The sequence below is a fragment of the Triticum dicoccoides genome, chromosome 4B (genome assembly GCF_002162155.2).
Source record: "Triticum dicoccoides isolate Atlit2015 ecotype Zavitan chromosome 4B, WEW_v2.0, whole genome shotgun sequence".
Classification (NCBI taxonomy): Eukaryota; Viridiplantae; Streptophyta; class Magnoliopsida; order Poales; family Poaceae; genus Triticum; species Triticum dicoccoides.
This window is the reverse complement of record NC_041387.1, coordinates 131,145,384-131,161,827: the sequence shown is the minus strand read 5'-3', so window position 1 is coordinate 131,161,827 and position 16,444 is coordinate 131,145,384. Positions and strand designations below refer to the sequence as shown.

Below are 16,444 nucleotides of genomic sequence, written 5' to 3'. Positions count from 1 at the left end.
CTACCACCCAAAAAGAATCACACTGCGCGAACCGTATCCAGCCATCCAGCGTCTTCTCCGCCCAAAGCCAACAAATTTCTTCTGCCGTCGCATTTCAAAAACCCAAATCCCCAAACCCTCGCAGCCGGTTCCGTCAGCGGCGGCCACCTGCCCCCATGGACGGCGGTGACCACGGGCACCGGTGCAGGTGTCCCCATGGACCGCGGTGCACTTGCGGACCGCGCCATGGAGGCCTCGCGGCGGCGGCCCTGGACCCCCGTGTGCGGGCCTTCCCCATGGACGCCGCGACGCAGGCCATGTATCGGGAGCACGGCATGGACCCGGTCACCCTCGAGTCCGACGTCACCACCGCCATGACCTTCCTCCACTATGTCCTCCCCAAGCCTTCCCTCTCCAACCGCGCCGCCCTCTCCGCCGCCTTTCTCCCGCCCCAGGACGACGGCGGCGTCGACCGCATCAGCGGCATCCCCGAGGAGCTCCTCCGCAACATCGTCTCCCGCCTCCCCGCCAAGGACGGCGCGCGCACCGCCGCGCTGTCCTGCCGCTGGCGCCGGGTCTGGCTCTCCACCCCGCTCGTCCTCGTCGACGCCGACCTCCTCCCCGCCGGATGCGGCTCCAGCCTGCGGGTCGAGCGCGCCCACGCGCAGCGCGTCGAGTCCGCCATCACCCGCATCCTCGAGGCGCACCCGGGGCCCTTCCGCTTCGTCCACCTCATCTCATGCCACATGCAGGAGACCCCCGGCCTGCTCGCGCGCTGGCTCCAGCTCCTCGCCGTCAAGGGCATCCGGGAGCTCATGCTCGTCAACCGCCCGTGGCCGCTCGACATGGCCCTCCCCGCCACCTTCTTCGGCATGGCGACCCTCACCCGCCTGTACCTTGGCACCCTTGCCTTCCCTAACACGGCCGACCTCCCGCGCGGAGTGTCATTCCCACACCTCCGCGAGCTGGGCCTCTTGGGCATGGCCATTATGAACCGGGACATGGACTTCGTCCTCGCCAGGAGCCCTGTGCTGGAGATCCTCTGCATCCAAGCCAACGTTCTGCTCAAGTGGCTCAGCCTCGTCAGCCGCAGCCTCCGGTGCGTGCAGATCATAGAAGGCATCGATCTGAATATCGTCGTCAAGAACGCCCCTAGCCTTGAGAGGGTCATCATCTGGACATCATCGGCCCGCGATGGCCTGCACAGGATGGTCAAGATCGGCCATGCCCCTGCGCTGAGCTTACTTGGCTACTTGGAGCCGGCACGACACCTGCTAGAGATCGGCAACACCATCATCAAGGTGCAAATGGCTCTCACAAGTTTCCATTTGTTCGATATCTATGCCAATGGGTGAACTTTTCTCACAAAACTGGTGCATTGCAGGCTGGGACGAAGGCAAGCCCAAACACCACGGTCCCGAGCGTTAAGATCCTCAGCTTAAGAGTGTGCTTTGGTGTCCGCAACGATGCTAAGATGCTGCCGAGCTTCCTCAGATGCTTTCCCAACGTCGAGAGGCTACATCTCGAGGTGAGAGTGAGACCCCCTATCGCATCACCCCTGTATCTGTAATTCTGTATGTGTCGTGGATGCATCATTGTGGAGCTGAATAAGTATTTACTGATTTCACCAATTTACAGTCCAATGAGACTGATGAGCCCACAGGCAAGCTCAACAACAAGTTCTGGCACGAGGCCGGCGCCATCGAGTGCATCCAGTCACACCTTAAGCTGATGGTCTTCTACGCCTTCCGAGGGGAGCGTGTTGAGCTCTCCTTCCTCAAGTTCGTCCTGGAGAGCGCTCGGATGCTGACGAAGCTGGTGATTGTGTTCTGCAAAGGGAGCTTCACTTCCATGGACGAGGCCAACTCCAAAGTGAAACCTCTGTTCGACGCAAGATGGGCCAGCCGAGGCTGTTCGCTGGTGCTCTTCGAGAGTCCACTCGTAACGGGAGATGACAAGTGGGTGCTGAACTTCGAGAGAGGATCTGATTTCTCTACCACGGACCCGTTCGCGTGCACTGCTGCTCTTCAGGGCTGCGTCGTCTGAGGAGAAGGCCGGTGTTAACTGAGACTTGGAGAGAGGTTTTGGTTTTTGTACGAGGGGCCCTTTTGAGTTCATCATCAGACCAAGCTTAATTTATATTACATGAACAAAAAACATGGTTTGTGCTCTGTTGCGGTGTCTACCTGCAAGGCACTGTTTTGATTCTTAAGCTTGGGTTGCTGAAACCTACAATTTCTGCTGATTGTGTTGCTGAATGCTGGCAGACAGAGATATATTCGTGGGCCATTTCATGCTTTACTAATTCACTTTAGCATATTATTCTATGAAAAGTGTGCTCTGTCTGGTGTGCCCTGGTTGATTGTGCTCGTCTGGAATGTCAATTTACCATCATAAGTCTGCTATCTTATGTTGTCTTGATGAGCAGGGATTCACAGACGAGTGGGATTTGTAGTCGAATCCCTGTCTATCTTAACTTCTGAAGGTCCTGTCCATACCACAGTAGCATATCCAATATAAGTTGATGTTTGTCACAAACAGCGGTCAAGACAGGAAGTGGCTGTTGGAACTCCTCGAGTTGGGGTACTGTGAAAAATAAGCTCAGTAGAACAAATATTCAGAGAATGATGTATGTGTAGAGATTCCATTCATAGATGTGCACGGCAAATCATTTGCATCATATGCATGAGGAATCCGGCATTGGACATCTGCAACGCCGGGTCCCTAAAATGGACACAATATTTTTTCCGCGGTCAGGTCCGCGGACAGTGATTTAAACAAATCAGACGAATTTCATGCCGGTTGATTTTCATTTAAACCGAACAACATTCTTTACATTTTCAACATCTTTCATTAAACAAAAGCTCTGGACCCTAGCCTAGTCTGAATCTTGGCTAGCACCATCCTCCACTTCCTTATTGTTCCCTTCCAAATCCATGTCAGACGGCCGTGAGCAACGCGAAGTGAAGGTGCAGTCGCCGGTGTGGAAGAGTAGGACACGGGACACACACTAACCCACATGAGATACGAGGCGCTATTGTCTCCCATGTCCTACTCCTCCCCGTCGGAGTCCGTGACCTGGGCGTTGCTGGTGGAGGTGAGGTCAACGATGGCGTGTACGGGTCGACCTCGTGGTCGTAGCCGCGAACGAGGCGCAATTGTTGGTCCAAACGATGCGCACCTGACGCGTTCTCGTCCGTGATCACCGGCGCCGCAGGGTCGCCAGTGCACCGCCGTGGCACAAAGTCCGTGTTCTCCGCGGCCATGGCCGTCACGGCCTCAGCGCTCGCGAACTCGCCGTAGATCTAGCCTTCCGCCAGCCGGTGATGCCTGAGGTCGAGGTTGTAGTGTTGCTCATCCAGCGCATGCCGAAATGCCGACATTGGCTGCTCCTCCGCAATGACGACCTCGAAGTGCTCATGCGCCTGCTTCATGTTAAGGTTGGCATGAAATGGCGCGGGTAGGGGCGTCGGCTAGTCGTCGGAGATCTCCGAGGAGCTGGTCGGCATGCCGACCTCTATCCACCTCGCACGGCAACCTACAAATCGACCGTAAGGGAGGCCAGCTCGTGCTTCTGCTTCGTCGAGAGGCTCTCCACAACGTGCTAGAGCTTGCGGTCATGACGGAGGTGGTGTGCAAAGGAGGATGTGAAGTGGACGTCGTGTGATGTGGTTTGTGCTGGGCGTGGCTTTGTTTAAATAGAAAATACCGGCAAGGCCAAACGACATGGTGTGTCAATGCGGGCGCCGGAGTGGGTAACTTGGCCGATGCACCTGTTTAATGCTAGCAGGAAACTAGACAACTGAACCGATCCATGGACCGATGGATACCATGTTGGATGATAAAGTGCGTCGGGACAGCTACATTCTGATGGTTACGAATGGTTTGAGGGACCGCATTGGAGATGCCCTGACACATTTTCTGATGAGTTGGGATTAAGATCTGGATTCCGCATATTTGGAGTAAGGAACAGGTGCGGCGTGATGCTGCTCCATTTTTTTGGTGAGATTATGGATTACTCTGCCTTCCATTTTTGTGTGAAATATGCGAAAGTTTTTCATTGTATGTTCTTTTCTTCTTTTCATCCATTGATGGATGGCCATATGAATTTTGAGCTGGAAAACGTAAGGAAGGTCAACTGGCCTTGTACTAGTCGAAAATTTACAAATGCTCTATTCATCTTACTCGAGAATGAAAAGTGCATGCTTTTCTTCGAAGGGATGCGACTTATATTAGGGACACTACTGACAGTTGTTCATGCCCTGCATGGTCGCTGGATCGGGATCAGAAGGTAGTGAATTGACTCGTGCACTCCCCCGGAGATAATAAGCTTGGAAAAAAGAAAAAAAATCATCATTTGGAACTTTAAACTTGACACCAATTGTCATATGGAGAGCTCGAATAAAAAAATAATTGTTTTTTAGTATAATTAAAAAAAAATTATCAAATACATTTGGCAGGGCTTGACAAAATACAGTTTTGTTGCTCAACTATCTTGTCTAGGCAACAACTTATTTGTGTGTTTAAACTCGCAAGTAGCAGCAAAAAATTGAATTTGAAAAGTTCCCTATTTGGACCAAAATGTAAGGCATATTCAAACTTTTCAAATTCAGTTTTGTGAATTTGAATTCAAACCCCATTTGAAACTAGAATTCAAATCACGAACCTAAATCAAATGAATCTTTTTGTCAATTGATTCAACTAATGAGCACAACCCATTTAAAACCGAATTGAACACAAACCAACCTATCAAGTTTGCATAATTTCAAATTTGAATTCAAACCTAACTTGAACCATAACTTTCAAACCTAATTGAGTTTCAACTTGGACCTTTTCGTATATTGATTCAAATGCAGAATCCAAACTTTCCAACTATATGAGTTCAATTAAGGCCATACAAATTTGAATTCAAAATTCAAATTCGAATATGAACTTCAGTTGAATAACTTACAAACCACACACCCAGATGCAATGTTTCGTTTTGTAAACTGAATCATGCATCAACACTTAACTAGTATGTTGTTGGTGCAAGTTCTTATTTGGTTCTTATTGTTGTTCATGCAAGTTTTACCCTTTGCATGGATTATTGGTTCTTATGTAAGTATGCTTTAGCATTCAGATTGTGAGGAGGGCACCATAGGACATCATCAAAGTAAAACATACAACTCAAACTAATCATGATCATCAATCAACCCATAGGACAAAACGAATCTACTCAAACATCATAGGATGGCAACACATCATTGAATAATAATATGTGGCATTAAGGACCATGTTTAAGTAGAGATTACAACGGGGAAAGAGGTGTTACACCTCTGCATAGAGGGGGAGAGAGTTTGTGTTGATGGCGGCGAAGTTGGTGGTGTAGATCGTCGTCACGATGGTTGCCCCGGCGGGGCTCCAACGCCACTGGGAGAGCCCTCTCCTCCTTCTTCCTTGGCCTACCCCCTAGATGGGAGGAGAGTTACCCCTATGGTCCATAGCCGCCATGGCGGCGGAGGGGCAGGAGCCCCTCCGAGATTTGATTTCACTCTCTCTGTTCTCTTCTGCGCGTTCCTCTTTTCTCGCCCTTCACCATTTCTTAAATTCCCGGAGATCTGTAACTCTGATCGGGCTGAAATTTTAACACGAGTTTCTTCCGGCTATTATCTTTCTCGAAGCGAAAGAAGGGCACCAACCACCTTACAGGGGCACCACAAGCCTGCCAGACACGCCAGGGGTAGGGGTGCGTGCCCATTAGGCTTGTGGGCCCTTCGGGCATCTTCTCGCGTTGATTCTTTTTCCCCAAAACCACATGTATTCCAAAATAATTCTGCGTAAATTTTTATCGTATTTGGACTTCGTTTGATATGGATATTCTGCGAACAAAAAATATTCAACAAACAGGAACTGGCACTGGATCAATATGTTAGTCCCAAAAATAATATAAGTTGTTGCCAAAAGTACATGTGTAAGGGCATATTTATCACTCGGTAATTTTGGTGATTGATGACAATGCTTTTGTGGACTAATCATGTGCATTGAGCATTTCACATATATCATGTCTAAACACAAGACTATTTGGTGCCCCTCGAAGACTATTGAAGACAACGCTTCTCTACGATTCTTTTTGGTGGATTTGAGTCGTAAGCAAGCCATACTATTAAGAGGGGGTGTCGGTGTCAAAACCGGCGAATCTAGGGTAGGGGGTCCCGAACTGTGCTTCTAAGGCTAATGGTAACAGGAGGCTGGGGACACGATGTTTACCCAGGTCCGGGCCCTCTCGATGGAGGTAATACCCTACTTCCTGCTTGATTGATCTTGATGATATAAGTATTACAAGAGTTGATCTACCACGAGATCAGAGAGGCTAAACCCTAGAAGCTAGCCTATGGTATGATTGTTGTTATTGTTGTTGTGTCCTACGGACTAAACCCTCTGGTTTATATAGACACCGGAGGGGGCTAGGGTTACACAGAGTCGGTTTACAGAGAAGGAGATCTACATCCGAATCGCCAAGCTTGCCTTCCACGCCAAGGAGAGTCCCATCCGGATACGGGACGAAGTCTTCAATCTTATATCTTTATAGTCCAACAGTCCGGCTGTCTGGATACCCCCTTATCCAGGACTCCCTCAGTAGCCCCTGAACCAGGCTTCAATGACGATGAGTCCGGGCGTAGATTGTCTTCGGCATTGCGAGGCGGGTTCCATCTCCGAATACTCAAGATAAATTCCAAACACAAGGACCGTGTCCGGCTCTGCAAGATAAATTCCATATACCACCATAGAGAGAATAATAATCCACGAATCTAATCTGCTGACAACTCTTTGAAAAGTGACATCACGCCATGGTCCGGTTTTTATTCGAACCGTTTTTACAACCCGCTTCCGCACATATTGCGAGGCGGTTTCTTTGGCACGTCTTGTCAAAGCAGAGATCGTGTCCCCTTAATGCGGGATCCTCATCAATACGGGTATGGGTATCCCAACCAGCACCATCAATCGAGGCGCCTGGAAAAATAAGAGATTTCGAGAGGCAAGTGGGGAGGCGCACATTCTGCATCACCTTTATAAAGGGACAAAGATCTCCCATTTCACCCACGCCTTCTTCCTCCTTTGCTCATCCATTCTCGCACCCTTGAGATCCAGCGCCCAAGTTCCCACCTTCTCCGTAGGACCGCAGCATGTCCGGAGCGGGAGGCAAGTGGATGGCCTCCTCCGTCAGAGAGGAGAACATCACCAAGCTTCGGGAGGCCGGATACCTGGCCGAGAGCATCACGCACAGGCTTCCGGTAGAGGGCCAGATTACCCCCACCCCGAAGTCTCGAGAGAGAGTAGTATTTCTCCCTCATTTCATCCGGGGACTAGGATTTCCATTCCACCCGTTTGTCCGCGGGCTCATGTACTATTACGGGATGGATTTTCACGATCTGGCCCCAAATTTCATCCTCAACATCTCGGCGTTCATCGTCCTGTGCGAGGCCTTCCTCCATATCAAACCTCACTTCGGCCTGTGATTAAAATCTTTTGCGTGAAGCCGAAGATCGTGAGCGGCCAACAGGTGGAGTGTGGAGGTGCCATGGTGGGCAAGATGCCCAACGTCACATGGCTTGACGGCTCCTTCGTGGAGACCATAAAAGGGTGGCAATCAGGGTGGTTTTACATCACCGAGCCGCATGACGCCAATTGGGGGGTGACCCCCAAATTCAGATCCGGAATCCCCATGCGGCTCACTTCTTGGGAGAAGAAGGGTCTGGCCTGGGGAGAACCCACGGAGCTGACAGGACTCGAAACCTACATCAGAAGTATGAGGGACAAGAAGATCAAGCTTGTCAACATGGTCCAGGTCATGCTCATTCGCTGGATTCTCTCGTGTCACAGACGGGCATTTGATATGTGGGAGTTCGACCCGGCCGAACACCAGATGCTGTTGGAGCTCTTTGACACAACACACAAAGAAATCTGGAAGGTGCTGTTCAAGACCGGCAAAGTTCCTTCTCCCCTTTCCGAGGACCGTGGGCTCAGCGCAAAGCGCCTTGCCAGTCCGGTAAGTCCTCTGACTATTACAAGATGTTCCCTTAGTACATCCGGGGGAGGATTTTTAAGTCACTGTGCTGACCAAACAGGATTGGGTGGAGACTGCGGAGTGGATTGACTGTCCAGCTCCATTGCCCGAGGACCCAGTAGATGCGCTTCTGGCAGAGATGCTGGTCCCGGTGCCTCACAAGGTGCCGGAGAAGAAGGCCGAGAAGAAGGCCGCGGGGACCCGGAAGGGTCTCCGGCGCGAGGCCGCACCAGATGCCTCACCATAAGATGACGAGGCGCGCTCCTCCCACGAAGGGGAGGAGAGAAAAAGGAAGGCCGCCTCAACTGAGGGGGCCGAAGGGTCCAATAAGGCGGCTGCAGGGACCAGAAAAGCTCTCCGGCGCAAGGCCGTGATAGAATCATCATTCGAAGATGACGAGGAAGATTCCCCCCTCGAAGACGGGGGGAAACATGAAGAAATGCCCCTCCCCGTACTAGGAAGGAGAAGGAAAGGAAGGCCACCCCGTCGGGGGAGGCCGGTGTTGGGGAACATAGCAGAAATTTAAAATTTTCTACGCATCACCAAGATCAATCTATGGAGATACTAGCAACGAGAGAGAGGGGAGTGCATCTTCATACCCTTGAAGATCGCGATGCAGAAGCGTTACAAGAACGCGGTCGGTGGAGTTGTTCACGAAGCGATTCAGATCGCAGCCGAATCCAATCTAAGCACCGAAGAACGGTGCCTCCGTGTTCAACACATGTACAGCCCGATGACGTCTCCCGTGCCTTGATCTAGCAAGGAGAGAGGGAGAGGTTGGGGAAGACTCCGTCCAGCAGCAGCACAACGGCGTGGTGGTGATGGAGGAGCGTGGCACTCCAGCAGGGCTTCGCCAAGCACTACGAGACACGAGGAGGGAGAGAGGTAGGGTTGTGCCTGGAGAGATGGAAACTCTTATGTTGGCAGCCCCAACACCCCCACTATATATAGGGGAAGGGGAGAGGGGGCCGGTGTTGGAAATATGCCCTAGAGGCAATAATAAAATGATTATTATTATATTTCCTTGTTCATGATAATTGTCTATTATTCATGCTATAATTGTGTTATCCGGAAATCGTAATACATGTGTGAATACATACACCACAACATGTCCCTAGTGAGCCTCTAGTTGACTAGCTCGTTGATCAACAGATAGTCATGGTTTCCGGACTATGGAAATTGGATGTCATTGATAACGGGATCTCATCATTAGGAGAATGATGTGATGGAGAAGACCCAATCCTAAGCATACCACAAGATCGTGTAGTTCGTTTGCTAGAGCTTTTCCAATGTCAAGTATCATTTCCTTAGACCATGATATCGTGTAACTCACGGATACCGTAGGAGTGCTTTGGGTGTACCAAACATCACAACGTAACTGGGTGACTATAAAGATATACTACAGGTATCCCCGAAAGTGTCTGTTGGGTTGACACGGATCGAGACTTGGATTTGTCACTCCATATGACGGAGAGGTATCTCTGGGCCCACTCGGTAATGCATCATCATAATGAGCTCAATGTGACCAAGTAGTTGGTCACGGGATCATGCATTACGGTACGAGTAAAGTGACTTGCCGGTAACAAGATTGAACGAGGTATTGGGATACCGACGATCGAATCTCGGGCAAGTAACGTACCGATTGACAAAGGGAATTGTATACAAGATTACTTGAATCCTTGACATCGTGGTTCATTTGATGAGATCATTGTGGAACATGTGGGAGCCAACATGGGTATCCAGATCCCGCTATTGGTTATTGTTCGGAGAGCTATCTCGGTCATGTCTGCATGATTCCCGAACCCGTAGGGTCTACACACTTAAGGTTCACTGACGCTAGGGTTGTAGAGATATTAGTATGCGGTAACCCGAAAGTTGTTTGGAGTCCTGGATGAGATCCCGGACGTCACGAGGAGTTCCGGAATGGTCCGGAGGTGAGGATTTGTATATAGGAAGTCCAGTTTCGGCCACCCGGAAAGTTTCGGGGGTCACCGGTATTGTACCGGGACCACTGGAAGGGTCCCGGGGGTCCACCTGGTGGGGCCACCTATCCCGGAGGGCCCCATGGGCTGAAGTGGGAAGGGAACCAGCTCCTGGTGGGCTGGTGCGCCCCCCTTGGGCCTCCCCCTGCGCCTAGGGTTGGAAACCCTAGGGGTGGGGGGCGCCCCACCTGACTTGGGGGGAAAGTCCCAAGTGGATGGTGAAAACTATTCCCTCCCACCTAGCGGAGCATATGAGCTGTTCTTAATGAATCTCGAATATCCCCTCCCTCAATGGTTTATTCTTAATGAATCTCGAACGTGATGTTACACATATTCATAGTGTGAATACCAAAAGATGTAAGATTGGTAATGATAGTCCCACATATCTGTGGTACTGCCGCCTTGGTCACATTGGTGTCAAACGCATGAAGAAGTTCCATACAGATGGACTTTTGGAGTCTCTTGATTTCGAATCATTTGACACGTGCGAACCATGCCTCATGGGTAAAATGACCAAGACTCCGTTCTCCGGAACAATGGAGCGAGCAACCAACTTATTGGAAATTATACATACTGATGTGTGCGGTCCAATGAGCGTTGAGGCTCGCGGTGGCTATCGTTATGTTCTCACCCTCACTGATGACTTGAGTAGATATGGGTATGTTTACTTGATGAAACACAAGTCTGAGACCTTTGAAAAGTTCAAGGAATTTCTGAATGAGGTAGAGAATCAACGTGACCAAAAAATAAAGTTCTTACGATCAGATCGTGGAGGAGAATATTTAAGTCACGAATTTGGTACGCACTTAAGGAAATGTGGAATCGTTTCACAACTCACGCCGCCTGGAACACCTCAGCGTAACGGTGTGTCCGAACGTCGTAATCGCACTCTATTGGATATGGTGCTATCTATGATGTCACTCACCGATTTACCGCTATCATTTTGGGGATACGCTCTAGAGACAGCTACATTCACTTTAAATAGGGCACCGTCTAAATCCATTGAGACGAAACCGTATGAATTATGGTTTGGGAAGAAACCTAAGCTGTCGTCTCTAAAAGTTTGGGGATGCGATGCTTATGTCAAGAAACTTCAACCTGAAAAGCTCGAACCCAAGTCGGAAAAATGTGTCTTCATAGGATACCCTAAGGAAACCATTGGGTATACCTTCTACCTTAGATCTGAAGGCAAGATCTTTGTTGCCAAGAACGGGTCCTTTCTGGAGAATTAGTTTCTCTCAAAAGAAATAAGTGGGAGGAAAGTAGAACTCGATGAAGTACTGCCTCTTGAACCGGAAAGTAGCGCAACTCAGAAAGATGTTCCTGTGGTGCCTGCACCGACTAGAGAGGAAGTTAATGATGATGATCAAGGTACTTCAGATCAAGTTGCTACTGAACTTCGTAGGTCCACAAGGACACGTTCCACACCAGAATGGTATGGCAACCCTGTCCTAGAAATCATGTTGTTAGACAACGGTGAACCTTCGAACTATGAAGAAGCGATGGCGGGCCCAGATTCCAACAAATGGCTTGAAGCCATACAATCCGTGATATGATCCATGTATGAAAACAAAGTATGGACTTTGAAAGACTTGCCCGATGATCGGCGAGCAATAGAAAACAAATGGATCTTTAAGAAGAAGACGGACGCGGATGGTAATGTTACCATCTATAAAGCTCGACTTGTCGCTAAGGGTTATCGGCAAGTTCAAGGGGTTGACTACGATGAGACTTTCTCTCCCGTAGCGAAGCTGAAGTCCGTCCGAATCATGCTAGCAATTGCCGCATACTATGATTATGAGATATGGCAAATGGACGTCAAAACGGCATTCCTTAACGGCTATCTTCAGGAAGAATTGTATATGATGCAGCCAGAAGGTTTTGTCGATCCTAAGAATGCTAACAAGGTATGCAAGCTCCAGCGATCCATTTATGGGCTGGTGCAAGCGTCTCGGAGTTGGAACATTCGCTTTGATGAAATGATCAAAGCATTTGGGTTTATGCAGACTTATGGAGAAGCCTGCGTTTACAAGAAAGTGAGTGGGAGCTCTGTAGCATTTCAAATATTATATGTAGATGACATACTTTTGATGGGAAATGATATAGAACTTTTGGACAGCATTAAGGCCTACTTGAATAAGTGTTTCTCAATGAAGGACCTTGGAGAAGCTGCTTACATATTAGGCATCAAGATCTATAGAGATAGATCGAGATGCCTCATAGGTCTTTCACAAAGCACATACCTTGATAAGATATTGAAGAAGTTCAATATGGATTAGTCCAAGAAGGGGTTCTTGCCTGTGTTGCAAGGTGTGAAATTGAGCTCGGCTCAATGCCCGACCACGGCAGAATATAGAGAAAAGATGAGTGTCATCCCCTATGCCTCGGCTATAGGGTCTATTATGTATGCCATGCTGTGTACCAGACCTGATGTAAACCTTGTCGTAAGTTTGGTAGGAAGGTACCAAAGTAATCCCGACACGGAACACTGGACAGCGGTCAGGAATATCCCGAAGTACCTGAAAAGGACTAAGGATATGTTTCTCGTTTATGGAGGTGACGAAGAGCTCGTCGTAAAGGGTTACGTCGACGCTAGCTTCGACACAGATCTAGATGACTCTAAGTCTCAAACCGGATACGTGTATGTTTTGAATGGTGGGGCAGTAAGCTGGTGCAGTTGCAAGCAAAGCGTCGTGGCAGGATCTACATGTGAAGAGGAGTACATGGCAGCCTCGGAGGCAGCGCATGAAGCAATCTGGATGAAGGAGTTCATCATCGACCTAGGAGTCATACCCAATGCGTCGGAGCCGATCACTCTCTTCTGTGACAACACTGGAGCTATTGCCCTTGCCAAGGAGCCAAGGTTTCACAAGAAGACCAGGCACATCAAGCGTCGCTTCAACTCCATTCGTGAAAATGTTCAAGATGGAGACATAGATATTTGCAAAGTGCATACGGATCTGAATGTCGTAGATCTATTGACTAAAACTCTTCCGCGAGCAAAACTTGATCAACACCAGAACTCTATGGGTGTTCGATTCATCACAATGTAACTAAATTATTGACTCTAGTACAAGTGGGAGACTGTTGGAAATATGCCCTAGAGGCAATAATAAAATGATTATTATTATATTTCCTTGTTCATGATAATTGTCTATTATTCATGCTATAATTGTGTTATCCGAAAATCGTAATACATGTGTGAATACATAGACCACAACATGTCCCTAGTGAGCCTCTAGTTGACTAGCTCGTTGATCAACAAATAGTCATGGTTTCCTGACTATGGACATTGGATGTCATTGATAACGGGATCACATCATTAGGAGAATGATGTGATGGACAAGACCCAATCCTAAGCATAACACAAGATCGTGTAGTTCGTTTGCTAGAGCTTTTCCAATGTCAAGTATCATTTCCTTAGACCATGAGATCGTGTAACTCCCGGATACCATAGGAGTGCTTTGGGTGTACCAAACGTCACAACATAACTGGGTGACTATAAAGGTATACTACAGGTATCCCCGAAAGTGTCAGTTGGGTTGACACGGATCAAGACTGGGATTTGTCACTCCGTATGACGGAGAGGTATCTCTGGGCCCACTCGGTAATGCATCATCATAATGAGCTCAATGTGACCAAGTAGTTGGTCACGGGATCATGCATTATGGTACGAGTAAAGTGACTTGCCGGTAACAAGATTGAACGAGGTATTGCGATACCGACGATCGAATCTCGGGCAAGTAACGTACTGATTGACAAAGGGAATTGTACACGGGATTACTTGAATCCTCGACATCATGGTTCATTCGATGAGATCATCGTGGAACATGTGGGAGACAACTTGGGTATCCAGATCCCGCTGTTGGTTATTGGCCGGAGAGCTGTCTCGGTCATGTCTGCATGATTCCCGAACCCGTAGGGTCTACACACTTAAGGTTCGGTGACGCTAGGGTTGTAGAGATATTAGTATGCGGTAACCCGAAAGTTGTTCGGAGTCCCGGATGAGATCCCGGACGTCACGAAGAGTTCCGGAATGGTCTGGATGTGAATATTTGTATATAGGAAGTCCAGTTTCGGCCACCGAGAAAGTTTCGGGGGTCACCGGTATTGTACCGAGACCACCGGAAGGGTCCCGGGGGTCCACCGGGTGGGGCCACCTATCTCGGAGGGCCCCATGGGCTGAAGTGGGAAGGGAACCAGCCCCTGGTGGACTGGTGCACCCCCCTTGGGCCTCCCCCTGCGCCTAGGGTTGGAAACCCTAGGGGTGGGGGCGCCCCACCTGACTTGGGGGGCAAGTCCCCCCCTTGAGATTGGATCTCTAGGGGGCCGACGCCCCCCAGGGCCCCTATATAAAGAGGGAGGAGGGAGGGCTGCGCACCCTAGTCCCTGGCGCCTCCCTCTCCCCCCGTAACACCTCTCCCTCTCGCTGAGCTTGGCGAAGCCCTGCCGAGATCCCCGCTACTTCCACCACCACGTTGTCGTGATGCTGGATCTCCATCAACCTCTCCTCCCCCCTTGCTGGATCAAGAAGGAGGAGACGTCTCTCCCAACCGTACATGTGTTGAACGCGGAGGTGCTGTCCTTTTAGCACTAGGATCTTCGGTGATTTGGATCACAACGAGTACGACTCCATCAACCCCGTTCTCTTGAACGCTTCCGCTCGCGATCTACAAGGGTATGTAGATGCACTCCTATCTCTCTCGTTGCTAGATGACTCCATAGATTGATCTTGGTGATGCGTATAATTTTTTTATTTTCTGCTACTTACCCAACAACCGACCCCCTCCAGATCCCATCTAGAGGGGAGGGGCGGTGGCCAGGAGGGGAGGCTTGCCCCCCAAGCAAGGTGGAGGCGCCCCTCCCCTAGGGTTTTCAACCCTAGGCGCCTTGGGCCCTTGGGGAGGGGCGCATCAGCCCACTAGGGGCTGGTTCCCTCCCATATTCAGCCCATCAAGTCCCCCGGGGCAGGTGTCCCCACCCGGTGGACCCCCGAACACCTTTCTATGGTCCCGGTACAATACCGATAACCCCCGAAACTATTCCGGTGACTGAAAACGGACTTCGCATATATAAATATTTACCTCCGGACCATTCCGGAACTCCTTGTGACGTCCGGAATCTCATCCGGGACTCCGAACAACATTCGGTAACCACATACAAACTTCCTTTATAACCCTAGCGTCATCGAACCTTAAGTGTGTAGACCCTACGGGTTCGGGAATCATGCAGACATGACCGAGACACCTCTCCGGCGAATAACCAACAGCGGGATCTGGATACCCATGTTGGCTCCCACATGTTCCATGATGATCTCATCGGATGAACCACAATGTCAAGGATTCAAGCAATCCCGTAGTCAATTCCCTTTGTCAATTGGTACGTTACTTGCCCGAGATTCGATCGTCGGTATCCCAATACCTCATTCAATCTCGTTACCGGCAAGTCACTTTACTCGTTTCGTAATGCATGATCCCGTGACTAACTACTTAGTCACATTGAGCTCATTATTATGATGCATTACCGAGTGGGCCCAGATATACCTCTCCATCATACGGAGTGACAAATCCCAGCCTTGATTCGTGCCAACCCAACAGACACTTTTGGAGATACCTGTAGTGTACCTTTATAGTCACCCAGTTACATTGTGACGTTTGGTACACCCAAAGCATTCTTATGGTATCCGGGAGTTACAAAATCTCATGGTCTAAGGAAATGATACTTGACATTAGAAAATCTCTTAGCAAACGAACTATACGATCTTGTGTTATGCTTAGGATTAGGTCTTGTCCATCACATCATTCTCCTAATGATGTGATCCCGTTATCAACGACATCCAATGTCCATGGTCAGGAAACCATAACCATCTATTGATCAACAAGCTAGTCAACTAGAGGCTTACTAGGGACATGTTGTGGTCTATGTATTCACACATGTATTGCGGTTTCCGATCAGTACAATTATAGCATGAACAATAGACAATTATCATGAACAAGGAAATACAATAATAACCATTTTATTATTGCCTCTAGGGCATATTTCCAACAGTCTCCCACTTGCACTAGAGTCAATAATCTAGTTCACATCACTATGTGATTGTAATGAATACAACACCCATTGGGTTTGATCATATCTCGCTTGTGAGAGAGGTTATTAGTCAACGGGTCTGAATCTTTCATATCCGTGTGTGCTTTACAAATCTCTATGTCATCTCCTAGATGCAGCTACCATGCTCTATTTGGAGCTATTCCAAATAACTGTTCTACTATACGAATCTGGTATACTACTCAGAGTCATCCGGATTAGTATCAAAGTTTGCATCGGCGTAACCCTTTACGACGAACTCTTTCACCACCTCCATTATCGAGAAAATTCCTTAGTCCACTAGTTACTAAGGATAACCTTGACCGCTGTGCTGTGATCCAATCCTTGATCACAC

The 16,444-nt window shown here is 49.1% G+C and overlaps 1 protein-coding gene across 1 annotated transcript; it reads left to right on the top strand.

Moving 5' to 3' along the window:
• Positions 1 to 80: 80 nt before the first annotated feature.
• LOC119295441 (F-box/FBD/LRR-repeat protein At1g13570-like) lies at positions 81 to 2,284 on the top strand. Its single transcript, XM_037573861.1, has 3 exons — positions 81 to 1,280; positions 1,364 to 1,507; positions 1,618 to 2,284. The coding sequence occupies exons 1-3, from the start codon at positions 156 to 158 to the stop codon at positions 2,023 to 2,025; spliced, it is 1,677 nt and encodes a 558-aa protein (XP_037429758.1). The 5' UTR covers positions 81 to 155; the 3' UTR covers positions 2,026 to 2,284.
• Positions 2,285 to 16,444: the final 14,160 nt, after the last annotated feature.